Below are 25,168 nucleotides of genomic sequence, written 5' to 3' on the forward strand. Positions count from 1 at the left end.
ATAAATTCATATCAATTCATCAATGAAATCTTATCAATAAATCTAACGATTATTTAAGATAATTAATGATGTAGGAGATATTGTAATTAATAATCAGTATTTCATGGTTCAATGATAAATACCAACCAGATATTAACATCTATTATCCATTGATATCATTGTATTAATTAAATAAATTAAAAGGCACAGATGCACCATTTTGGGGTCTGATTTAAATCTTGAATATATGTAAATAGTCTCCAGAAGTACTAATAATGTACAAAACCAGCATTATTACCTTAAAAATATATCAAACTAGGAATTTATTTTTTATATATGGCAGTGGCAAAGATAATGCAACTTGTCTTTTAACTTTCAAACGCGGATAATTTTGCATACACATGGATTTGAAGGTTCAAATTTTGATGTGAGCTGTGAACATTATCACTGATTGGCTGAAAAAGACTGGTCTTGAAAATGGAACATATTCCGCTTACTTCTCCCAAGTTATCATTGAACACCATGTTTCAACAATTTACAACTTCATCATCAGGTGAAATACATGTATATAACATAGTTAGTTCAATACCATAGAAAACAAAGCACCTATTCTCACGACGGTCTTCAAGACTACATGAGATTAGAAAGGAGAAATGAGGATAAATCAAATAGGCAGGCTTTAGAGCCCAATATTCTTATATAGATACTTCTAGGGCATTTCAACACTAAGGCTATGAGAGGTATAATAAGAAAGAGAAGTAATGAAGTTGAATGAAAACAGGTAGATAGTCAACATGAATAAATAAATACTGCCTGTATATTGACCCAGGGTCATCCATCAATCACATACTAGTACTGTAAACATCTCTATACAAATACACCTTTTCAATAGAGGGGCTTGTTGGATTGGTTTAAACTGAGACTCATTGGCTTACTAGTAGCCCTATTGCAACATTCCAGTATATAATTATATAGACAATTTCAAAACAAATATAACCATTTTTAGTTGTTGAACTTGCTTTAGCAGAGACTCATTGGCTTAGCCCTTTTGCAACATTCCAGTATACAATTATAGACAATTTCAAAACAAATACTGCCATTTTATATTGGGCTTGTTGAACAGATCATAGTCAAGTGACCTTTCATTCTTTAGTATTTCAATGGTTTCTGGATGTGATTATAGGTAGGCCTATAATTCATTTATTTACTTCTTTTAGTTCAGAAAGAAACACATGTATTACATAACACTTATTTTTCATTGTAGCAAATTTAAACAAATAGATTTCTGCATTTTAGATCAGTGAGGATGGCAGCCATGTTGGTTTAATCTTGTATTATTAACAAACTGCTAAATGTATCCCACTGCAAACTAATTAACCACAAACTATACACGGTATCCATCAAATAATTACCACCCTGAGCAAATCAAGCACAGCCTTTGTCTAGGAAGGTGAAGGCCACTAGTCACATGTCCTTCACCTTTAGTAGAGAGACAAGTTGGCTTGTATCCAAACTAAACAAAGACGAGACTGACTAGGTAAAGTAGGTTGATACAGTACTGTGTATTTAAAATCAACCTGTAGTCAATATAGTTCACAAATCGGTCAATCTATCACTGACTCAAAGCATGGCTGACTTGGATATATCAGTGTCGAATCTTTGCTAAAATATTCTCAAATATCTGCTAAATGCATATAATAATTAATAGTTTATACTGGTATAATTTCATTCTGTGCTAAAAGGTGATCAAATATCGGCAAATAATAATGTTTTATTTAACGTTACTAGGTTAGATGACATGATGACAAGGATTGAGAATATATATAAGATTACCTGGTTATGATACAAGATCAGTAAATATCGTGATAAATAATAAAAATGGCTGAAAACTTAAACTATCATATTTAATAAGTTTCGTGATTTAGGTAATAAACATAATTAAATCTTTAGATTACCAAACCATCTACATGTCAGTCATAATGGTTTTGTCTAGGCTTTTCAGTAGTCTTTTTCCATTTTTCTCAATTTTATACTAGGTATTGTCATTTAAAGATGACTTTCTTAAATCAGTGCTTGTGTCTTTTTTAAAATGAAGGTAAGCTTAAAAGGAGAGCTTCATCATCTGTTTGACCAGAAAAGGAAGTTTTTTAGCTAATCTAATCAGTAATAGTGTTCACAGCTCACTGTCCAATTTAAGCCTTTAAATCCACGTGTGTCTAGAATTATCTGTGTTAGAAAGTTAAAATGACGACTCTTTTATTCTTGAAACTCTGATGTAAAAAGAAAAGACATCTATAGAAATAGATAAAGAAATTCCTAGTTTTAAATATTTTTGAAATTTATGCAATTTTGGTGCAGTTCTAGTGCTTCTGGAGACTGTTTACATAGATTCAAGACTTAAATCATCACCAGAAAATGGCAACTATATCAATATAAATCTTCTGTATCACTGTACACCTTCCTGATGACTGTATATCTTGATTAAAGTCAGATTAAACAGTATAAAAGATTATTGTGGTTTGGAAGCTATAAGATGCAATGATATAAGATCCAATAGACTTTGCAAAATTTATTTAAAGATGTGTTCCCTTATTTTTATTTATGAAAATGAAAATGTTAATACTTATATGAATAGAAAGTAGAGGTGCTCTAATGACTGGGAAAAATATCAGTTTGTCTCACATGTCCATAATTAATTCATAATTAGCTAAATTTGAAGAGAATTACCAGTAAAATTCCAATGAGTGACCGATCAAGAAAGGTCAGAGAGTCTTTTTTTGTTTATCCAGACTGTACAATGGGCACAATAAGGGACATAAACAAGGACATTCAATTCATATTTCTTTTCTCCACTTTTCTGCATCTTATATATATATATATATATATTGCAGATGACTTATGTGCACTGTCCATATGTTAAATCTATTTTAAACTGATGACTATTCTTTTAGTCTACATTTTCATCATGAGTTCAAAATTTACATGCAAACCACAATAATATAGGTGAAATGGCAACAAGGCAATGGAATAGAATGGGGTATTTCATCACACTTTCCTTTCCAACGTACATTACTGACCCACAAAAACTTGATTAAAACACCCAAAAGTGGTATTTTCAGCAAATACGCAACAACTCAAAGTTGCTTTACAAATTTAAGGCAAAGAGCAAGATGAGAAATATTATGAATGAGTGTCCTCATACTAAACTATGCTTAGTTCTATAGAAATAACACTCATACTAAACTATCTAGGCCTATTGTTCTTTCATTAGAAATAACACTCATAAGCCATACAATTACCATTTAATAAAGGTTTAGAAATGGCTTCAATGGCTAAAGGATTCAAAATGAATAGTAACTACTTTCAAATGTGTGTTAATTCCAAGCAAGATAAGGCATAATTTTGTATGTAAGTAAAGTGTGCTCTAATGAATATCATTCACACAAAACAATAACACAAAATTTGTTAAATTCTGAGGTGTTTTTTTCTGCAAAAACATATGGTTAGGATAGTGACAATGAGTTAAAATTTGGCTAAATTGTCACATGTATCACCGATAACTATCATAAAATAATGATATTCATCCAATAACATTTAACAAATAAATCTAAGAAATCAAATCTCATTGAGACATGTGAGGACCAGAAACTACAAACATACAATGTGGCAAAAATAGAAATCAAATCTGAATCAATACAAAATATTCTGACTGTGAGATCAATGTCAAAAGAAATTGGGGTTGGGCCACAACAATAATAACAATAAAGCTCCAATCATTATCTAGTTATAGAGAAATTAAAATACAAAGGATGGTGAGTAAATTAGTAGGAGTCTAAAATCTATTCAGGATTAGTGAAGCAGAACACTTAAATCTATTCTGTTATCAACAAATAATCCTGCTAAATAAACAAAAACCTGCAATTTTATTTTCCAATTTCAGGGTATGTCAAGCAAGGGCAATAACTCCACAGGGGGTGATAATTAGGCCCCAGTATATCACGCACATCAAAGGCAATGATTCAAATTTTAATTCATTTATCAAATTATAGAGGCTAACATTAACACAATGTATACCTTTGTTACCATGACTCCTCAAAGTATCCTTTCTTAATTCAATTTATAAATTCACATAAGATTTTAAGATATTTAGAAGCTGAGAGCTCATATAACACAAGGGAATATATTACAGTATAACACACTTCTTTAATAATAAAGTACATAACCTATTGTCATTTGAGTGAAGATTGGAATGGTGCAAAATGATGCTATCTGTGTCTGCAATACACATAAAATATATAAAACCTCGTTACAATCCCTTTAAGGATATGATTGTCCTAAATTGGCTTAGAGATGCATTTCAGCAGTATTTTACCTTTTCAACTGAGATAGCATGCAATCAGCTGACATAGCAAATAGAAATCAGAACAGAACACCTTTTAAAATCTCACAGAAACATGTGTCATGCTTAAATGGATATTCCAATTTAATTTCAATGATTGAAAAAAAAACGGAATGCCACTTTAAGATCTGCTTAAACTAATTCAATTGAAGTAGTGCATCCCTTTAAAGAAGTCCATTTCAAATACTATTTATCAAGCTCTCAAATTGACAACAGAAGAATTTAGAGTTCAGAGATTTCACCTTTGACCTTCTATATAGTATTAAGATAACTTGCTAGAAAGATCTGGTAGAAAAATAATTTTCCATCAGACTCTATGTTCAATGATGATTCAATAACCATGTTTCCACTGAGATTTGTAAAGTAAAGCTAGCTTAGAGCCAGCTTCATTGCTCAAAGTGTTGTATGCACAGAGTTTAACTGGTTCCCGAACGACTTTAGCCTTGATCACAAAGTCGCACATTATTGACAACTCATGATGTACAAGACCATTGTCTAGACCAGTAAGAAATGCAATAGACTGGAAAGACCAGTATGCCCAATATGCTGAACGAGATAAAGCTGGCTTTTTGCGTTACCACTGGCTAGGTGAAAGCCGGCTTTAAGCTTTCAGTTGGCTATCAATAAATTGCTGAAAGCAAAAAGAGAAGTTTTCCGTTCCAAAACGATAACGGTTCAGTAATTTGCCCAATGGAAACACACGAAAGCTAGCTTAAAGTCAGGTTTTTCCCTCAATGGAAACACAGTTAATATATCTTGTAAGATCAACAATATATTTTAATTACACATGTGCCGAGTCCACAAACAGAAGCCTTGAAACAGACACTGGATGGAACGGGCTTTCATCTCTTGAACAAAAACAAAGAAGTCTTGAATTCCTCTGGCCAAAATCCAGAAGCCACTAAACACAAATATTCTCTTGACACAACACACAAAGAGACTGAGATTGAAATGAAATATATTATGGTGCATCAGCACCACATGCACTATATAGCACCTGGATACGATAAAAATAAAAACCACAAGTCAAAATGAAAAGTTAAAAGGTATAAACGCAACAGATCGACATAAAATGATGCACGAAATAACAAACTATACCAACTTACTGAAATCCACAGTCCTTACTTGTGACCTAGGCCAGTGCTTCTATAACAGAGTTTCTCTTATAAAACCGTATAATACCAACTTGGAAAAGGAATCAAACCCACAGCAAAAAACAAAGAAATTCTGTCTTTAGATTGGTGTTTGGTGTATGTGAATGTTGTCATCATACTTAGTTTAAACGAAGTGGTGCATGATTCATCATTAGACAGACATTTTCTTCCTAACAAAGACCTAAATTATCCTAGTCCTATAGTCATTAAGTCATCAAAGGGTCCAAAAAATCAAAATGACTAACAAGAACTGTCTTCAGATTGGTGTTTGGTGTATGTGAATGTTGTCATCATACTAAGTTTAAACAGAGTGGTGCATGATTCATCATTAGACAGTTCTCACTATAAGTCAATATTTTCTCAGGAATATCCTAGCCTATAGTATGCAATAGAATACATGGTATAAGCTAATACACAGCAAGTTACATAATATTGGAAATCAAGCTGATAAAAGAAAGTGGTATGAAATTGATGATTTACATGAACAACCCTCCTGTTCTTAAAGCCTCTGAGCTGGTGAATTGAACCCAATTTCCCATCCTATTGATCAGTACAAAGGCTCTAATTCTGAGCATTGCATCGCCATACAATTTGCAATTAGAATTTTTATCAGAAAAGGCCCAAAGCTGAGAAGAAAATTCTAAGAGATGTCATCACATTGATTTGTACAATGCCACTTTATGTCATACTGTCGAATTAGCCCAGACAAAATCAGAAGCAATAGCTATATTAGAGTTATGAAACAACCAGTGTATATAGATTTTAGATGCCAAAGCCAGTCTTCTTTCAAAAGTTCAAATTGTTCAATAAAAAAAATTAGAGTGACTAGTCTATTGCAAGAAAGGTGTAGAACCAAGCCTGCTTATTAAATACTCATTTCAATCAAATATAATTTTGATAATCAGTAATTATATATAGGATTCATGAATTAAATTGTTCAACGTAGCCTATATCATTGTTGACTGCTTATATATGATCAGCTATAATAAACAGAAGCCATGATTTATGTCGTAAATAAATGCCTACAACTGATGTATCATAACAGAGGAAATATCTTGTTATCCATGCCTTTATCATTGCATACTAAACACTCATATTGGTCACCTAGCCAATGTAATTTCAAATCAGTAATAAACAGAAGCCATGATGACAACCATGACATAAGTTATATACCAGTTGAATAACCAAGCCTATATAATTACTTACTAAATATGTGGTAATCAGCTGATAAAGCCAGTATAATAAAAACTTGACATACTTTTTAAATGACATAACACCTTACTAAACTGACGAGAAACTTCAAGGTTTTTTCTCACACAGCCTTTTATTTCCCTTCTTCCCATTATTGAACCAATTACCACCTTGACTTGAAGAGTGAACTTTGTCGAACCCCAGTCAAACAAGAGCAGCGGAGATTTCCATTGTTTGAGTTTTCTCACTCTGACGACAGCTAACTCTTGATGCTATTTTAAGAAACATCGGGATCCATTGTTAGAGCAAAGTGCGTGATTCACAGCCCCATATTCGAGCGAGATTCACATGCTATCTGCAAAACTTTACCGAGTTTAAACACTGCAAACTTCTTGCCTGACGACAAAAGCAAACAACTAAATAAATGTCACAAATGCAACATTGTTGCACCAAGTAGTAACTTGTCCTAAAATGAAGTCCAATTATACAAGCAGACAACGAACTTTTCTCGGACAACAAAAGAAAACAAACGAAAAATTCCTGATTTGACACTACTCACCCATCAAATTCACATCTACGATTCTAAAAATCAGATATCGATTTATTCCATTGAAAATCACCATTCAAATATGTTTAATTTAACGAGAATGACACATCTATTCGGCAATCCATTGTCTAGGATAGAAATAACTCGGCCATGATCGACACCCGACACACAAAGAATCACAAAATCCTTTCAAAACTCGACTAAATGTCAAGAAATGACCTTTGAATTTTCTACATGAGCTCTTCCCAATACTCTAAATCAATTTCTTCCCCCCTAAGAAAGAAAAACTCGACTTACTTAGTTTTGTGGAACTTGGAAATGTTGTAACGAAGACATGTGCGCCTTTAGTATCCCGCCATTGTGACAAAAGATTCCAGCCTCAACCCCGACTTCACCTACATAATTAGCTCTCTATCGCCCTCTAGTGGCGAATTCAACATCTTAACCGTACCCTTCGTTACTTTCAATATCGATTATTATCAATAAATTAGACAAAATCAATCACTTTTAAATTTCCAAAGATTTCAAAATTAATTTTTCGGCACTAATGAAATATTTTATGTAAGATTGGGTCTGTTTGATTCGTGAAATTTCATGTTGTGATAAGTATTGCTTTGTTTAAACCTATCCTAAACTTGAGCCTGTTCGATTCATCATTGAAGATGAGTCATTCACATCTGTCTAGCAAAACAGAAATCTGTCAAACAAAATAAAACATAAGAGTTAAAAGAACAACATTATGCAAGCACGCTCTACATTTTTCAGTGATTTTGTTTACAGATTTTAAATTTGGCTTTGAAAACATGCCCACAATATTGCTCTCCTAACATGATGGAGCATGCTGAAGTATCTTTGAGACAGGAGGGGTGGGCGATTTTTGGAAAAAGACATATCGAATTTTTCTCAATTATACATTTGCACACTGTAAATAAGATAGAGTAAGGGGGTAATTTAATAAAGAGCTACCGTAATTTCTGACTAATTCATCCCCAAGGCAAGGCATTCTTTTACATCATAAATAAATAAAGTCAAGGTGATCATTAAAAGACTAATTGGCGACTAGCTTGATTAAAAAAGGTAGAATTTGTGCATAGTTATAACTATACTTTTTATCAATCGCTGACATTTGCACATTTGCAGTATGAATAGAATTAACTGCAAAGGATGTTTAACAAAGAGCTACAATAATGACTGACTAACTGGCCTCAAGGCACGGCATGCTTATCAGTATATAACATTACAAATGATCTGATCTTGCAATACTAGACAAACTACACCTTATTTCTTTTTTTTATCTAGCAGATCTCTTTATTTGTGACCTCGGCCAGTGCTTTTCGTAGCAGTTTTTATGACCTCCTTTCCTCTTAATACAAATGTTACATTATTATCTTTCAATGACATTTAGAAGTAGACGTAATATTAGAAAATAAAACTTAATAAGACTCATGTGCCAATCATCTCCTGGTAAGGGCATGCTTATTAGATGAAAAACTCGGATGGTAGCGATTTTCGTCTGCTATATTATGTTCCATAGATTCGGATTCTCATCAGGATTAGAAAATTCTGGTGTCATTGGCAGTGTTTTCAAGGGTTGACTTTGTGTTGGTTTGCTACCCAGACGTTTTTAGCCTGGGGGTAACTGGGGGGGGGGGAGGTAGGTCAGATATCCTACAAAATCTGGCGCTCGGTTCATCTACAATCGAATCATTCCAGCCTAATTAGGATGCAGATCTATAGATGCTGTTTCTCTTTTTTCTGTGTCCAACTTAGGAAAAACACGAACAGGAATGCCTAGATTACATTTTAATCCCATCAAAAACGTCGTACACCGTAAAAAGAATTTTAATCATATTGCCCAGAATACAAAATATACAGAGTTTGTCATTTTTAGACGCCTATATGCCTTATAAGATAGTTAGAAGATTGTATAACGTTACTTAGATAGTCTATATAATTAGACCTACACGAAAGCAAATTATGAATCATATTACTTATATTACACTATATTAGTTATCGTTCATTAAATCACTAAATATAATTGATATGCTTATCCGTTCTCTTATTTATATAATCTACCAATCGTTATGGTATCATCCGCTCTAATCCAAATTGTTGACTTACAAACGATCCCCATTGAAAGTTCAGCTACCTACGAAAACCACACAGGCCTAGCCAGTGGGAAACATTAGACCAAGGTCAGGGGCCTATCAGGGGCTACAAAATAATTCAAGGTGGGGAGGGGAGGAGGGGGCAGGTTATCCTTTCGTTATGTAAAACGATTAAACATTTGGAAGTGTGGGGGGGGGGGGGCCTTTTTAAAGTGGATAGATCTAAACGCCACTGGGTGCAGCTCCCTGGTTCTCGACATTTTTGGCTCTTTGTACCTCTTTTCTACGTAATCAGTATGAGCAAACTGACAGTCATGAAAGGTCGACAAATGTCTGAATCCACTGCTAATATAGGCCTCTTTGTTATTCGCTGGAACACAAGGGGTAGGGATTTAGTCGTTAACGGGAAGCCTAAATTTCTGATAGATGTCAAGTAACAGTTTGCAGGTTTAAATGGATCCTAACAGAGGATCAAATTATGACATATAGGCTATATTACATATACTTCAACAGCACAATTTCGGCAAAACAAGTCTGCCACAGGCGCTTTTCTTTATTTATCATGATATGGTCACTCTAACCCGTGTGAAAGCGACATTAGTGCCAACTAATAAACTTTACAAGTAAGATTCTAACCCTGATAAAGAAATTTCCCTCCATTGTGTTTTGAAATTAATCAGCCAACTTGTGTTTTAAATTAAAAGTCATTTGATTAAATGTTAAATTATTGATGCCATCGTTTTTCTTTGTCTGCAGATGACTAGAGTGTCACGTGACCAACACGGTCGGAACTCTGAGTCACCTTTCTTCCGGAATCTTCTCGATCTTGGTAGATTGTGTACAGCAGCGATTGTGATCATATTGAATGGAAAATGCGAATTGAATGGAAATAAAGATCGCTGCTCTGAGCTGATGGATACGAGCAAAGACACTCAGTGTTAGGTGAAGATCACTTATGTCAATTTTTAAGATTATTAAGCCAAATTCCACTGAACACGATTTCAGAAGAAAATCGCCGGATCATGGATGACAAGAATAGGCTAGTAAATTTCAGAAATAATTTCGAAACGAAACATCCATGATATATATTCTTATAAGACAGATCAGATTGTTGTTAACATTCACACGTTCACTCCAACAACAACCCCCCCCCCCCCCCCCCTCCATAAAGAAAAGTAAATAAAAACTTCACTAGTCATTCCCTTTAATGTCATGTAATTTGAAATTAAAGAAACTAGAAGTGCCTGACTAACAATCATCATTGAGACAAGACAGAAATGAAAATGACGAGACAGTGGTGATGTCATGGTAGAAAAATGTCGTTTCTTTGTCTAATTCTGGTGATTTTATTCCGTCGTTTTAAGATAATCACTACCGACGTTTGATTCATTTTCTTTGTTTGGGTCAACAGGAAAATTTTCAAAGTGAATTTTAATATCTGAATGGTCTAGTATTTAAAGGCCATGGTTACATTTTTCAAACTTGTAGTAATCTTAATTTTTTTTACGTATCCGAATCACAAACAAGAATTTAAATCTGACTTCTGCAGTGCAGTGTTTAAGGGGGTTGGGGGGGGGGGGGGGGGGTGTGGGGGGGGGGCTACTGGACAATTGGCCATTGGCCATCTAAAATCTGTTGTCTACTGGGTAGCTTTGGTAGCCCCCAGACTTTTAGCTTTAAGGAGCTCTAGCCGAATCTAGCCGAATCTAGCAAACAGATTGGTTCATGGGCGTATCTGGGAAATCCCTTTTAAAGATGAAAGGTATCTTCCTCAGAAGCCATCTGACTTGAGAGGTGAATGTTCAGCATTAATAGTGCATAATTCACCTTATTCTCGCAGATCTTGGGGTGAAAGGGAAAGTGGCGGAGCCGCAATTTTTTCGGGCATTACCCTCATAACTAGGTAAGAAATTCGGGCAACCTCAGATATTTCGCCCCCGCCCCCCTCGGACGTCAACGTGGCTCCGCGACTGAAAGGGGTCGCTCATCCCCTAAATAAGTTACTGGATTGGTTATGACAGATAAATAAGTTTTTTTTTTAAACACTTTTTATTAGAAAAATAAACATCACAATACACTAATGGTCCGATATTCACTAACAAGAAACATATTACACATAGTTTGAAATATTTTGACGTCCTAAAAATGCGTTCATCAATATATCGAATCACACAATACTGACGAATCTTTATTCTCGAAATTGCCCAATTTTGATACCTTTCCACCAGACATCAATATTTTAAATTACGGAGGTCTCGGAGAGGTGGCGGCGCCAGTGGGGGTACAGGGGAGGCACCCCCACCCCCAATTGTACCCCCACTTTATTTTGAACAAATCTAAATGTCTACCTTTTTTCTCCAAAATATGTGTCAGAATGCACAATATCAATTCATTTTTTCTAAAATTTTCTTGAGAGAACCCTTTAAGACGCTCTATGTGAGGCTTGCGACTATGACACCACCACAGAGTAACCAAAATTTGAATTCTGCTTTTGCAGTTGTCCTCCGTTGAGTCAGTCTACCCCTATTTGTACCCCTAGTCTCGGCAGGCTGGCGCCGCCACTGTCTCAGACCAGGTTTGTGCAATTTCTGATTCTTGGGAGTCCTTAGTTAGGACTAACAATAAGTGCACGAAATGACTCACGAACAAAAGTGAAATATGTTCACAGTTAAACGTATCCTGACATAAACCTTAATTTACGATGATTATGTAAGGTGTCCTGAAGTACAGTTTGTCTATATTGCTCCCAATTTACTTTGGTCTGTAAATTTTCTTGTAGAGTTGCGTCCATTGGATAATAACGAATCTTTGTTTGCACGTGATTTCGGACCTGTTCGTCTGCGTATTTTAAAAACATTCTCTTTGACAACATGACTATTTCTGCCCCCTTGCTCACCTGAAACGAAGGGAAATTAGATTAATAACTCGTATAGCATAGCGAACTTGCACGGCGTTCAAAAGCTGGATATAATTGGGATATTTGGATTCTTAAAGGTGCGGACACACGAGCGGCCCTGATCGGAGAGTCTTGAGTAAAATCTCGCGTGTGCCCGTGCTTTATCTCATCAGATTCATTTTCCTTTCAAGTGCATGCTTCGCACATGAAAACGACCGGCTGGAGATTTTAGTTTCCTCCTTGTTTCCTTTTGTGTGCCCGTACCAGTCGGCGAGACTCGTGACAAAAATCTCCGACCAAGACCGGAACTTTGACAGGTCACCATGTTCTTCGCGTGTATCATAATGCCTTGAATAGGAACTTTACTTAATCTAAGGAGTTGAAGGTGTAAAGTGGCCGATATACCACATTCACACGACCTAATTTATGGCACGGTTACACAGTCGCCGACAGGCTGTGGGCAAGTGTACGAGGAGACAACGAATTTTCCAGTCGGTCGTTTTCAACTATGTGAATAATCTTGCAGACGATAAACCAGTCTTGCCGTGAAAGCGATGCATTTTTCGGACTTAAATTATTAATAGCCTATAAATAATAGAGTTACATGCACTTACTAAAGACACTGAGGGAATATTCGATTCTTCGTGGTCCACAAATTTCAATGTGTTCGCCCCCTGAAAATTGAACAAGCACATGTATATATTAAGTATTAAATATTACTGAATGGGAAACATGGAAAAATATGTTGCTCATGCAATTTACCAAAAGTGGGTGATCTCGGTCGACTTTGAAAGTAACGAGTATGAGAGCAACCTGATTTTCAATGAAACTGGTGGCATCCGAGAGAATCTGATTGCACTGGCCCCACAGTGAAAGATCCGCAAGAAATTTAATCGGATTTACCAAAAATGTTGTTGCAAAAATGTTGCACCGATATCTGAAAATCGCAGTTTCTGTTAGTTGCTACGAGTTACCACCAGTTTATCTCCAGTGCTTAGTTTAACAATTTTTGAAAGCCTGAGGTTAAAAGCTGTAAACAGCCAGTGAATCTGAGCCTTATCCTTATCTATGGCGAGGAGCTAACAAGTCATAGTTTGAAATAAAACTTACGAAGACATCTTTGGCTTGAAGCAGTTCAACCTTTACGAAGATATTTTCTTCTTCTGACCTCTCTGATTTCAGAACAGCTGGTGTTGACTTCGGTCTGATAGTTTTTTTCAGAGATGACGGTCTCGGAATTTGCTGAAACGGCAAAGGAAAGAGCTGTAGTCATGTTCACCAGAGCCACGTTGTGAAGTAGATTGGCTTTTCCTAGGAAGCACGATAGCAGAACTTATTTTCTCTTCTCTTCTCTAGACGATGAAATTCCTGCCCCGCCTCTGACACCATTGAATTCTATTAAAGAAGTTCAGATTGTCGTATCTGTTCTTAAAGGTCATATCAAATCCATTCCTTTTTAGCAGTCAATTTGAATATCCTTGGGGATTCAAACTAACTGGCCTTATGTGGACTGATAATCGAACGCTCATGGACAGCTCTAAGCTCTGATCAGACAGCTGCTCATTTGAAAAAGACTTACACTGTGACTTTCTGACACTCTGCTGTACTTAGAGTCAAATTTACTTCTGGAAACGCCAGCAGATCCAGACAATCTGGTTGGTTTAGCAACCGGAAGATGAAACACCGCCATGTTCTCTTCTTCTTTCTCGTTCTGGTCTCTAGGGGAAGTGATCATTATCTGAACCTGTTTGTTATTGTTGATGTTGGGAAGATGCAAGGTCTTCACTGATACTACTTGCTGAAAATATAATCATTGAATACTATATATAGTCATCTACATGGTAGCCTATACATGAGATGATGAGACATATAACTCTCGCAATACCACCAACATACTACCAAACCATCCAATTAATCCTAATATTACTACCAACTACTACAACTACTAAATCTGCAATTTCATTTAACTGGCAGCGGACGTTTACTTGATATGCCTTCACCAAACAACCTTGTAGAAACGCATTGCCTCTCAAATTTAACTCGGCCATGGAAAATAACAAGTTAAGATCCACTTCCTTAGACTATAGGTAGTTTGTTAATTCACAGTAATTGAATCAGGACCAATGGTAGATGAGATATCTTCAGATATGGTCGGATGGGTGAGATATGGAAAACACATGTTTCAAGTAAACTGACTATGCGACACTGTTTTATCAAAATCATTGGGATTTTTTGACAGATATGTTTGATGGAAAGGCTTGAAATCCGAAACTTATAGCACTAAGCCATGAAGATTATAGTAATGCAACTCGTTAACAACTAAGCAATGCTATTCACGACTACAACTTACGTTATGTACATCACTATAGCTATGCTATTCACGACTACAACTTACGTTATGTACATCACTATAATAATTTTCCATAGCATCAAACACTTCAGAATCCACTGTAGACCTCCTGGACCTCCTTACGCCGGAATCTATCATCGGCACTGAAAATGAATCAGTTAAAGATGAGTTTACTTATTTTTTTATTGTCAAATCAAGCAAACTATTTGATTAATTGGTGTTTCTAATGAATTGTCATGCATTCTTAATCATATCATTATGTCATTATTGCATATAATTAGGTTTAACAAACCATAAATGTCCATGTATGTGCAGTCTGGATTAACAACAAAAAAGACTTTTTGACCTTTCTTGAAATTGGAATTCTGCTAGTAATTCTCTTCTAATTTAGCTAAACTGGTATTTTTCCACATCATTAGCACACCTCTACTTTCTATTCAGATAGGTATTAGCATTTTCATTGTCATAAATGAAAATAAGGTAACCCATCTTTAATGCTGAATTATAACACATTGCAAACGATACATTTTGTCAATGTGCCCCATCTCCCAAACTGAGTGCTATGGCATCGCATTAACATTTCCACAGAGTCTCATTAGAAAAATGTCCGACAATTTTACATTTCTAAAAATCCACCCCACCATCAAACACGATAAACAGGGTCGTTACCTTGAATACTTCATAGAGTCCGATATTCAGTCGACCCAATTGTAAATTGGTACTGATAATCTGGGTAAGATTTTTTTCCGAGATTCATTTAACATTGTCTTATGGTATTAACTTACTTGATCTTCCAGCCAAGAACTCAGGTAACATAATATCAGCTTTCTTGTCTTTTTTCACTTGAGGTTTCACCGCTCGCAAACTTTTTATCACTTCGCACGTTCCCTGAAAACATACATCATGCCATACTGCCATTGAAGGTCAATTTGCCACAAAAGGCATGTCAATAACGTTGGTGTTAAAGGAGAAGATGGTGGTTGTTCTGGAGCAAAGGTAACAAATTAAAGAGATTGTAAAGAGGTTTTCTAAACTTTTTATGTGTATCATGGACACTGATAGCATTAATTTGCCCCATTCCAATTTTCATTCCGACGTCAGTGGTTCTTGCAATTCGCGTTTTATGACGTCACTAGAGGATAACTGCATAGATATCACTCTAGTGACATCATAAAATGCGTTAGTTTTAGTGGAATTGCAAGAACCACAGACGTCGGAACGAAAATTAAAATGGTGCAAATTGAAGCTATCAGTGTCCCCGATATACATAGATTTTTGTATAAAACCTCTTTACAATCCCTTTAATTAAAGCCAGAAAAGTTCGTTTTCTAAATTCTGCAAGGTTCTGATTTTATGAATGCACCTTTTTGAGTTTACGGAGGTGTTTAACACTTGGTTTGTAAAAGTGGCTCGGAAGCTGGGGCCAACTAGAATAACAACGACTCTTACTGAGAGAATCTAGCCAATCGCTAGATTTGGTCGATGTGGTCGATCTGGGCGTAACTTACCGATGATAGTTGATGCTTCTTGCCGCTTGTTTTGGATCTTATAACTGACCTGTGCGTTCGGAATCTGCGATCAGATAAGAAGCTTTTAAATGTCCGATCCCACCTTCATGCCAACGTTTATCGATCTTTTTCATCTCAAAATCTAGACTGTATATTTTTCTTCCCTTACCGAGCCGTAAGGGAAAGCATTTTGGACTTACATATAATCCACCATGAAGAAGGAAGAAAAACGAGATACACCTACCGATTTTATGAAATAAATCCAATCGCTGGTTTTACCATTTTCTGATACCAAAGCTCCCCGTCTGAAGAACAAACAAGGGATAAAGGGTTAGCGTGAGTCAAACTATGCGATATAGCCGACTTATATACTTTGACAAACCACGAGATATTACAGGCAAAGATATTTTTCTCTTTTCTGCACCTTTTAGAGCTCATAAATGGAAGTTTCCCGGCAAATTTGGCTTATCAAGCTCTCAACCGTGACCACATCCACCCGTATCACTCTGAGAAACTATTAAGGCTAAAAGGGGAGGGGCTTTACGTTCCTCTACTACTCGTCATAAGTAATAATAAGGTATAGGGTCTGGCTCTTGGCTCATGACGATCAAAGTCATGGAAGCTATTGATTCAATTTAAGAAAGGTGTGAAGCCCTAACCCCCTTTTTAATCCATTAACCAACAGGAGTAAATAACTGTTTCATTTTTGGGGGAAATTAGGCTTTTGTATTGTTTTCTTTTCTTTTTTTTTTTAACTTACTTGAAATAATGAAGAAAACAGGCACTTGGTTCTTCTCTCAGAATATCAATCGGCCAGTATTTCATCAATGGTTGTTGTCTGAAAAAGGAGGATCAAAATGGCTACACCCAGTAGAAGGCCCGTGTATATTGCCGTTAAAGCAAATTTGCATCATCCATAAATAAGGATAATGAAGGTTTTTACAAATTGATGCGTGTGAAATGATAAGAATTTTCCCAAAATATAAACGGTAACGTTATTTTGAAGCCATATCAATCCACGCACGATGTACGTGCATTTTAAACATTGACCTCAATAGGTGAAAATCTACCTCAAGAAACTGATGTGACTTGGTTCTCCTTCTGGGTTATCCATGTTCATAAAAATTTGGTAAAAATCAGATTTTTCTATGACAAGCATTTCCATCTCTGTAGCCGTCTCGACTGTAGCGGTTCTTTTTGAGTTAAAAATCAAACCCACTTCCTGAAATGGAGATCAAATGACAAGTATTCATTACTTTCGCACACACAAATCCTACGAGATACAGTTATATGGCCTGGTGCTTATGAAGGAATTTTTTCTCTTTTCTTTATACATAGAAAAATATAGAGGTTTGCAATGCCTCGAGCGAGCTGTCGACCACATTCCCAAAACCTGATTTTTTGGGGGGGTGGGGGGGGGGATTCTAACAACCGACCCATTCCCTTAATGCAATCAAACCATTGCCCCTCCAAACTGTATACATCAGACCTGAATTGCAGACTATGACACTGCAGAGTTCGTAATATCTTGACATTGTGAAGATTGTATTAAGAACAGGGCTATAACAATTCTAAAAGTCTTACCCCAAAACTTTGTCCTTTAACTAGTTTAGCCACGGTAGTTGACACTGGGTCGCCATTGCCAGGGTCTTCTACTATTTTCTTTACAAAGGCTGAAAAATAACTTTATACTTTATTATTGCAAGAAAACAAATTCCGTGTATGCCTTGGACTGAAGGGCCTATTTCTTATGGAATCTAAACTATCTCTGGTCATTATAGTTGGAAGCATTTAAATGTGGGGAATCGTCTACAGAAAGGAGCAGTATACCAAATAAAGATGTATCTATAGCCCCCTTTCCCCACCTCTTTTACGAATGAGGAAGAAGGGTCTGTACTGACCCTGTTGTCCGAGGAAAAATCCCCAGGTGTAGGTGTAGGTTAAGATTGTGAACAAATATGCTTACCAGTTCCACTCAGTACAAAATAGAAGTTCTCTGATATGTGACCTTGGCGAATTATAGCTTTCTTTGATGGAACTCTGAAAGATAAAATATCCGTGATAAAAAAAGTAGAGGATCTTTATTAAACTGAAAACCTCTCCAAAAGGATGACAAAATCGGGAGTAATAATTGTAATTGACTCCTCAAAAAGGAATACCACAAAGTGTTTCAAAAAGAGTAAGCAGGATCTGCTTCGCGCGAGACACCCGCAATTACTACTATATAGGTCAACATCATACAATCAGCTAGTTTGCTGGGATCGAACGTTAACCGTTACAATCAGATCAATTCATGCCTGACCCAATAATCTGCCAGAATGCAAGAAGCCAATCAGTCGTTTAATTTGTTTATATCACTTATGAAGTTTGTGTGTAAAGTAGGTAAAATATAAGGCTGTTCCATTCGAATGAAACTCTTTTTAAACACCTCCTTCCTGCAATCACTGGTTGGTAATTTCCAAGAAAGTGTTGAGCTATAAGACAACGGACATGAAACCTCCACTCTACTGAAGTAAGACTGACACGTTGAGTCGACACCGAAGAAAATCAACTTACTTTTGGTACCATGCAACTTGGCATATGTTCTCCTGTGTTTTGACGGGGTATTCTCCTAGGGAATGAAGACTCTGCAAGCCGAGGAGGACCTGTTTCAACATGTCGGGGTTACGAGCTGATGGTCGAGTCGTCAGCGTCTTTCTTACTTCCGCACTGAGTGAAATCTGAAATATGAATAAATTTCTCCTCAAAGCATGTGATAATGTGAGGTGCTTTCTCAATTCAAAACAAATTCTTCTTCTACACCATTTGGCCACACCCATGACACCCTAGTCCAACACCCCCAGGGGGTTGGGAACCAGGGATATAGAGAGAGTGCATGATTACATTTAGTGCCTTGCTAGTGACTTGCGCAAGAAATGTTCACACAGGCCCAAACCACACTTTTATTTGTGTCTTTTTATCAATATTAGGATATTCTTTGAGCCCGCTTGACCTGTTGGGACTATGTTAGGTTTGGATCCGCAAGGACAAGGTTTGGAACCATTGTAACTAGGGTTTGGAATAGGAATAGGAGCCAAACTTGGTGTTGTTTTTACGTTTAATCTTACTTACATAATCAGTGACGTCACCGCTGCCATTGAAGTTCAAAGTAGTAATAAGTTTAATATATTACCTCTTTATTGGTTTTGAAATATGATTTATCAAATGACAAGCCCGATTTCTTCATCAGTTCTGGTGTACTATTTTCCTCAATATTTACTGCCAGATCCACAAACGTTTTTAATTCTTTTTCCCAGTTACATTTATTATTGCTATAAGAAAAAGATAAATATGATTTTAAAAGATTCTTAAAAATAATGACGTCCTACATGACCGAAATTGAGCAGTAGGGTTAGTGACGTCATAAATTTCATTTCTCCTTGATTTGATTTGATTAGACCAAGATAATTTAACACCTTGAACCAATACACTCCGCCCATATATGTTTTTGTTCTCTATCATTTTCAGGTGAGAATAGACTAGGTGCTGATTATCAATATAGTAGAAATAGAAGAAGAAAACCCTGTTCCCATCGCATCCTGAACCGTACTGGATCGATAGTCGTCTACTACCAACTACTACGACTACCAACAACTACCTAGTTTGCGATATCAGCTTCCGCTGGAAGCGAACGTTAACTTATCATCTACCAATCAGCGTTAAGTGGCTTCACTTTGACCTTCTGGTATGCTACAGGCAAGATTGGTTTAAAGGATTAAAAAAGAGTCTTACTTACTTTAATAATAACTGGAACCACTGGTGAATGATGATGATAATGGAGGCGTATTTCTTGAACAACTTGGTTGCCTGCAATTTATTATAGATATTGCATACAGTAAAGAGGTTTAGTTTTAGTGGAATAGCTGGAATATTGTGTAAGGCTAGTCCCAGATGACAAAAGGATAGGGGCAACCACTTCTGGTAGAACTGAGAACTACATCTTGTTGAGACGCTGTGCGAGTTGCGTTCAAAACTTATGGTCGCCGTTCTTATTCTCAACCATTCTTAACTTATATATCTATATTGTGTGAAGGCTAGATTACAGGTTAAAAAACAGAATCTCATAAACATGTTGATTCTTACCGAACCTGGTTCTTCGAATCTGGAAGGACGGTATTCAGCAATATCTGGCATCAGATCCATTCCATTATTCGGTACATTGTCGTCTCCGTTTCCGCTTACGTGTCGTTGCTTTTGAGCAATTGCTTTAAATTTCTTTTCTATAAAATGTACGTTTTTTCTAAGAAAAGCTATCTTATCAATACTGTTCATGTTTTCGGGTATTTGGCTTACACTAGGACGCCGCTTTAAACTGGGTTTAGATTGCTCGCTATGGAGAGATGTACTCGAATCCCGTCTGTTATTAGTCCACAAGGCAGCATGGACGATCTTGGCCGCTCGAGATCGCAATGAACGTTTATTACCATCAACTTCTCGGAAAATATCAACGATGCCTTCATCACCTGATGTATCTCCCGACATCTTTCGACTGCGGCTGCCCACAGAATCTCTGCGTTGAGCAACATTATCACGAGATCGTTTGCGTCTTAAAACTTTTAAGTCGACTGGCTGCAAGTCCCTTCCAGTTTCATCTCGTGCTGGTCTCAATCTTTCCTCCAAGTTAGCGAAAATTCCAAATTTGGGAAGAAAGACACTGTTTCGTTCTCTCATTAAGTGGGCAGTAAGATGAAACAGCTTATCGCTCTTATTGTTTAAATTCAAGTCTTTTTCCTTTTCCATTGCAATACTTTGTATAATTTTCCCGGCGCTGAGCCGCAGCAGTTCCAATCCATTTGCTCGTTTTTCTTTACCGTTGGCCATGTTGAAACCCATTCTCTATACAAAGTTTCTGAAAAAGAAAACAACAACTTGATATTTAAAGGATTGGAGACAGGGTGCTGATTTCAGGCATCGTGTGCATTAAGACAGGGTTATGATTAAAGTTACTGCTAGGTAGGAGTCGTAATTTTTTTTCAAACTAAATAGTTAAAAGGGATATTTTCAATATATCTTGTCCTATACAAGGGATCGTTGGGTTTAAAAAGATCGGGAAATCTAATACCTTCTTGTCTTCCACAGTCTTTTGTAAAGGATAGATAGTCAATGGGAGATAACTCTTTTTGTGTAAAGTAATTACTTCCCTTTACAAGAAATAATTTTGTTTAGAAATACGACATTATTCTAAATTATATTTTATATTTACCCTAAGGCTAAATTAAATTTTCAATAATGCATTAATATCTGTATAAACATTGAAAGCAGACTCGTGGTGTCTTTTCTTTATTTAATAGCCTCTGTTTCAGCTCTAAGGAAATAAAGTTACCTTATTGAACAATGAATATTATTTCCAAATTTGATGAATTTCACACAACACAGAATGCTTTAGATTATGAATATATAAAGAAAGTGTCCACAAAAAATGCACGTTACAGATGTAGATATACTGAATCCAAAGATAAAAATACTTGAAAAGGGGGGGATTTACATCAGTGTTTTATTTGGGAGCATAGGTATATTAAACTGCGAACTAAGTCGATAACTTTTTTTAAAATAAAACGTATTTTTACCTCTGAATTAGATTTATCCTATGAATAACCTCAATTTATCCATAAGTATTCAGCATTCAATACATAGCTAAAGCTGTTAAACTTTGAAAGTTTGTCGAAAAAGAGTTTTTGTTTCATGTTGCCTTTGTATACAAACACTACACAAAGAAAAAAAATTTAGTATATAGTTGGCAAGATAGCTGCGTTAATCCGTTAATTCGATAATCTTCGACTTTACAGTTGTCTTAATTGTCTTAGAGTTAATCCCTAATCCCAAGTTATAATCCATAATCCTTATTCTATATTAAAGGAATACTACCTCTTAGAATGGACATAAATTTATAGTCCCAAACTTGGTCAATAAGTGTATATATATTCATCAGTTGGATTTACCAGTTTATCCATTAAACTAAATAATTATTTCTAAGCCTGTTTCAAAATTACTTAGTTTTATGAATTGTTAGTTGATTTATAGATTTATTGGATTGTATAGTTATGGCACCAGGTAAGTCCGCTGATGAACAAAGACTCATTTTGGCTAAATTGAAAAAATATAATTTTTTGGTCATCCTAAGTCGTGGTATTTACTTTTAAAGAGTTTAGTTTTGTATGCACATTGCATATCATAGTTCACAATGCTATTACCAGTGGCTAGTGCCCTTTTAAATCCGAAAGGATGCCCCCCTCCCCCCGTCAGTTAAATCCTGCAAGCTACGCCACTGGCTATTACGAATGATTTCATTATGTTCAAAATTAAAAACTATCTAAGGGCCTAGGCGTATCTAGTTACACTTTAACTATAGGCCTATTAAGATTAAGATTACCGATAATCTTTAGATCCTTAATGATATATTATGAATATTGGGTAAGAAATTGTCACAATGGTGGAATAACAGCTACCGGTACACAAATCAAATTAAAGGTCCACATAGGGACGTTTGGTTCTTGTCTTCTTTCCAAATAAACCCCCGGTTGTTTTGCAGTAGGCCTAATGCCCTGGTTCCCATCCGGGATGTTTTCACACCCCTAGGGTGTCAGGGGTGAGAGAGCATCTCACATCATCACATGCTTAAAATAGGGATGAAACAAATTTTTGGGGTGTGAAAGGTCCACGTGATTGCTCCAGGGGTGTGGAAGCTGAAATACTATGAGTTGGGAACCACTGGCCTAATGGAAAATCCACCCATCGCCAGCTTTTCGTCTTTGATTGAACAATCAAATGTGGTTACGGTTTGGTCTGGTCTGGCTGACAATTGAATTTAAAAGGGCCGATGCTAAGCCAATAAAAAAGGCGGGCATTATATTTGGGAAACTTATAGGCTTAATCATCAGTTACAACCAAATAATTGAATTAGCAGGAAGCCTCTAGGGCTACTAGGCACAAGTCTTTCCCCTTTATTGACAAATAAAAACAACAGACTTAATCACTTTAATTCAATCACCAGTATGTGCACAACCAAGACCGGCAAATATTGAATTCATTGAAATGATGTAATGAATAATAGTTCGTTTATTTGGTGTATTTGGCTGTTTCACAACAAAACACCAAATATCTCGTGCAGATCATCAAATCACGTGTGTAACGGGGTCAAATATTAACATCCGGGTCAATACGCATGCGCCTTTTCATTTAGTGCTGATGGCGACATGTGCTCTAGCAGATTTTAGTGAACTTTTTTCGCCTTGTCGCCGTGTTAGCACAGTTAAGAATTATGATTGTCTCGCTTTTACGGTCAGTCAACATTTTGAAATGTTTTAATCAGAAATTAAGCGGTAATTAACCGTTAGATGCTCGGTAATGAGGAGAAATCTTGGCCAACAATTCCAACGTGGCCATATTTAGAAACAACGGGGACATATGATAACATTGCAAATTCTCCATTTTCTGGCGACAAATTCTTCCAGATTTTTGTATAATTTTGATATGACAACTTAGTTTTCTGGTTTTAAACATGTTAGACTACTATTTTAATGTTTCATTGTCACAATTTTGGCACGAGAAGGGTGTTTATTTCTATGAAATTTGCCCCAATCAAATTGAAAACGAAAGCAAAATTGGCATGAAGCCATCTGAGTGGTGAAACGAAGCATAGAATTGTTGCCATACTTGATGTCTGTGGCTTAAGCAGCTGTTGCATCAGCAGATGGAAATCTAATGTCTTGAATCATATAAGTAATTCTAAGATTTTCATGCCTGTTGATTTTTATTTTTAGCCTCAACTAGATAGTGAATTAGAGTAAACAAACAAACAAACAATATGGCCACAGCAGTCAGTTCTTCTCCTGGGCCCTCGAATCAGCCAGATTCCTCTGTGACCAAAACTAACCCAGAGAAAGAACGTTTTTCAGAGACTTCTAAAGAAAGTGTTAAACCTAAAGTGAATGGAAATGAAACTGAGAAACCTAAACCCAAACAAAGTGACAAAAATCCCAAAGAGGATAAAGCTAATGTGAAAAAATTTGACAATAAATTGTATGTGGAAGCTCCACCACCAAAGACCAACCCCTGGAAAAAGGGCACACCAAATACCCCACCTCCACCAGTTGCAGTGAAAAAAGGTAAGTACTGGTACTATTAAATTGTGCAATAAGCCAGTTCCAAAGTAAATGTAGGGCTATTGGTCTATGTCTGCATGCACACTCATTCCCTACTAGCATCTTGGGATAAACGATTAGGACTTAGGCTACTATGGCAGTCTATGGCCTGATGTGTTTATCTGGAGACAGGAGTAGAAAAATGAGTGTGCTGCACATGTACACATAAGCCCAGTTTGGAACTGGCATATTGCCCTTTAAACACCTTTATAAAGGATTTCAAAAGTGTGATTTTATTGCCAGACCATTACAATGTTAACTGAATCACAAGGGTTAATAACAATGCCAGCCAAAGAAAGCAAATAATCACTTGGAAATTTGAATTTATAGAAGATAATTTTCAGTCAGGGAAATTCCAATGTCAAATCATATCTATTTTTCTAAAGCGTTTGAACCAGAAGACATTCTCAGACAAATGTCATGCAATTGAAAATTATATTTTAGATATTTATAAAATGACAGAAATTATTTGAGAGTAGACTGTGATGAATTAAACAATTTAATGAAAAGAATCAATTTTGTTGTTAAGTTCAAAGTATATGAAATAAATAACTATTAATACACCTGTATCACATTTTCTACTTAAAATAGAGGTGGAAACCACTAGGGAGGAACTTGTAAATGGGCAAACCACTACATGCCCCATGGGACACCCTTAGCTTCTGCAGCCTACCTATTTTCCATTCATTGTTTTTGGTAGTCCGAAACATTTGCCTCTATTCTAGCCTCTGATGGATATTTTGACAGTTGTCGGCCGGAGTAGAGTCAGGAAAAAACAGTCCTGTTAAATGGTTTTCTACACCTCGGAAGATGTGTTTTTTCTGACACAATCTTAAATTACATTAGTGTTGGGCAT

General features: G+C 36.1%; 2 protein-coding genes across 2 annotated transcripts; one reads left to right on the forward strand and one right to left on the reverse strand.

Moving 5' to 3' along the window:
- Positions 1-11,418: 11,418 nt before the first annotated feature.
- Positions 11,419-20,992, reverse strand: LOTGIDRAFT_230973 (hypothetical protein; the record flags this gene model as incomplete). The annotated part of the gene is made up of 15 exons (XM_009050959.1): positions 11,419-12,274; positions 12,889-12,948; positions 13,385-13,516; positions 13,854-14,072; positions 14,670-14,767; positions 15,410-15,512; positions 16,377-16,437; positions 16,893-16,970; positions 17,203-17,354; positions 17,717-17,805; positions 18,099-18,172; positions 18,689-18,852; positions 19,305-19,443; positions 19,908-19,978; positions 20,255-20,992. The coding sequence occupies 15 exons, from the start codon at positions 20,990-20,992 to the stop codon at positions 12,047-12,049; spliced, it is 2,406 nt and encodes an 801-aa protein (XP_009049207.1). The 3' UTR covers positions 11,419-12,046.
- Positions 20,993-23,975: 2,983 nt separating this feature from the next.
- LOTGIDRAFT_158240 (hypothetical protein) lies at positions 23,976-24,785 on the forward strand (the record flags this gene model as incomplete). The annotated part of the gene is made up of 2 exons (XM_009050960.1): positions 23,976-24,276; positions 24,757-24,785. 2 exons carry the CDS (start codon positions 23,976-23,978, stop codon positions 24,783-24,785), a joined length of 330 nt encoding a protein of 109 aa, XP_009049208.1.
- Between the last annotated feature and the right edge of the window lie 383 nt (positions 24,786-25,168).

Source organism: Lottia gigantea (genome assembly GCF_000327385.1).
Source record: "Lottia gigantea unplaced genomic scaffold LOTGIsca_16, whole genome shotgun sequence".
Lineage (NCBI taxonomy): Eukaryota > Metazoa > Mollusca > Gastropoda > Lottiidae > Lottia > Lottia gigantea.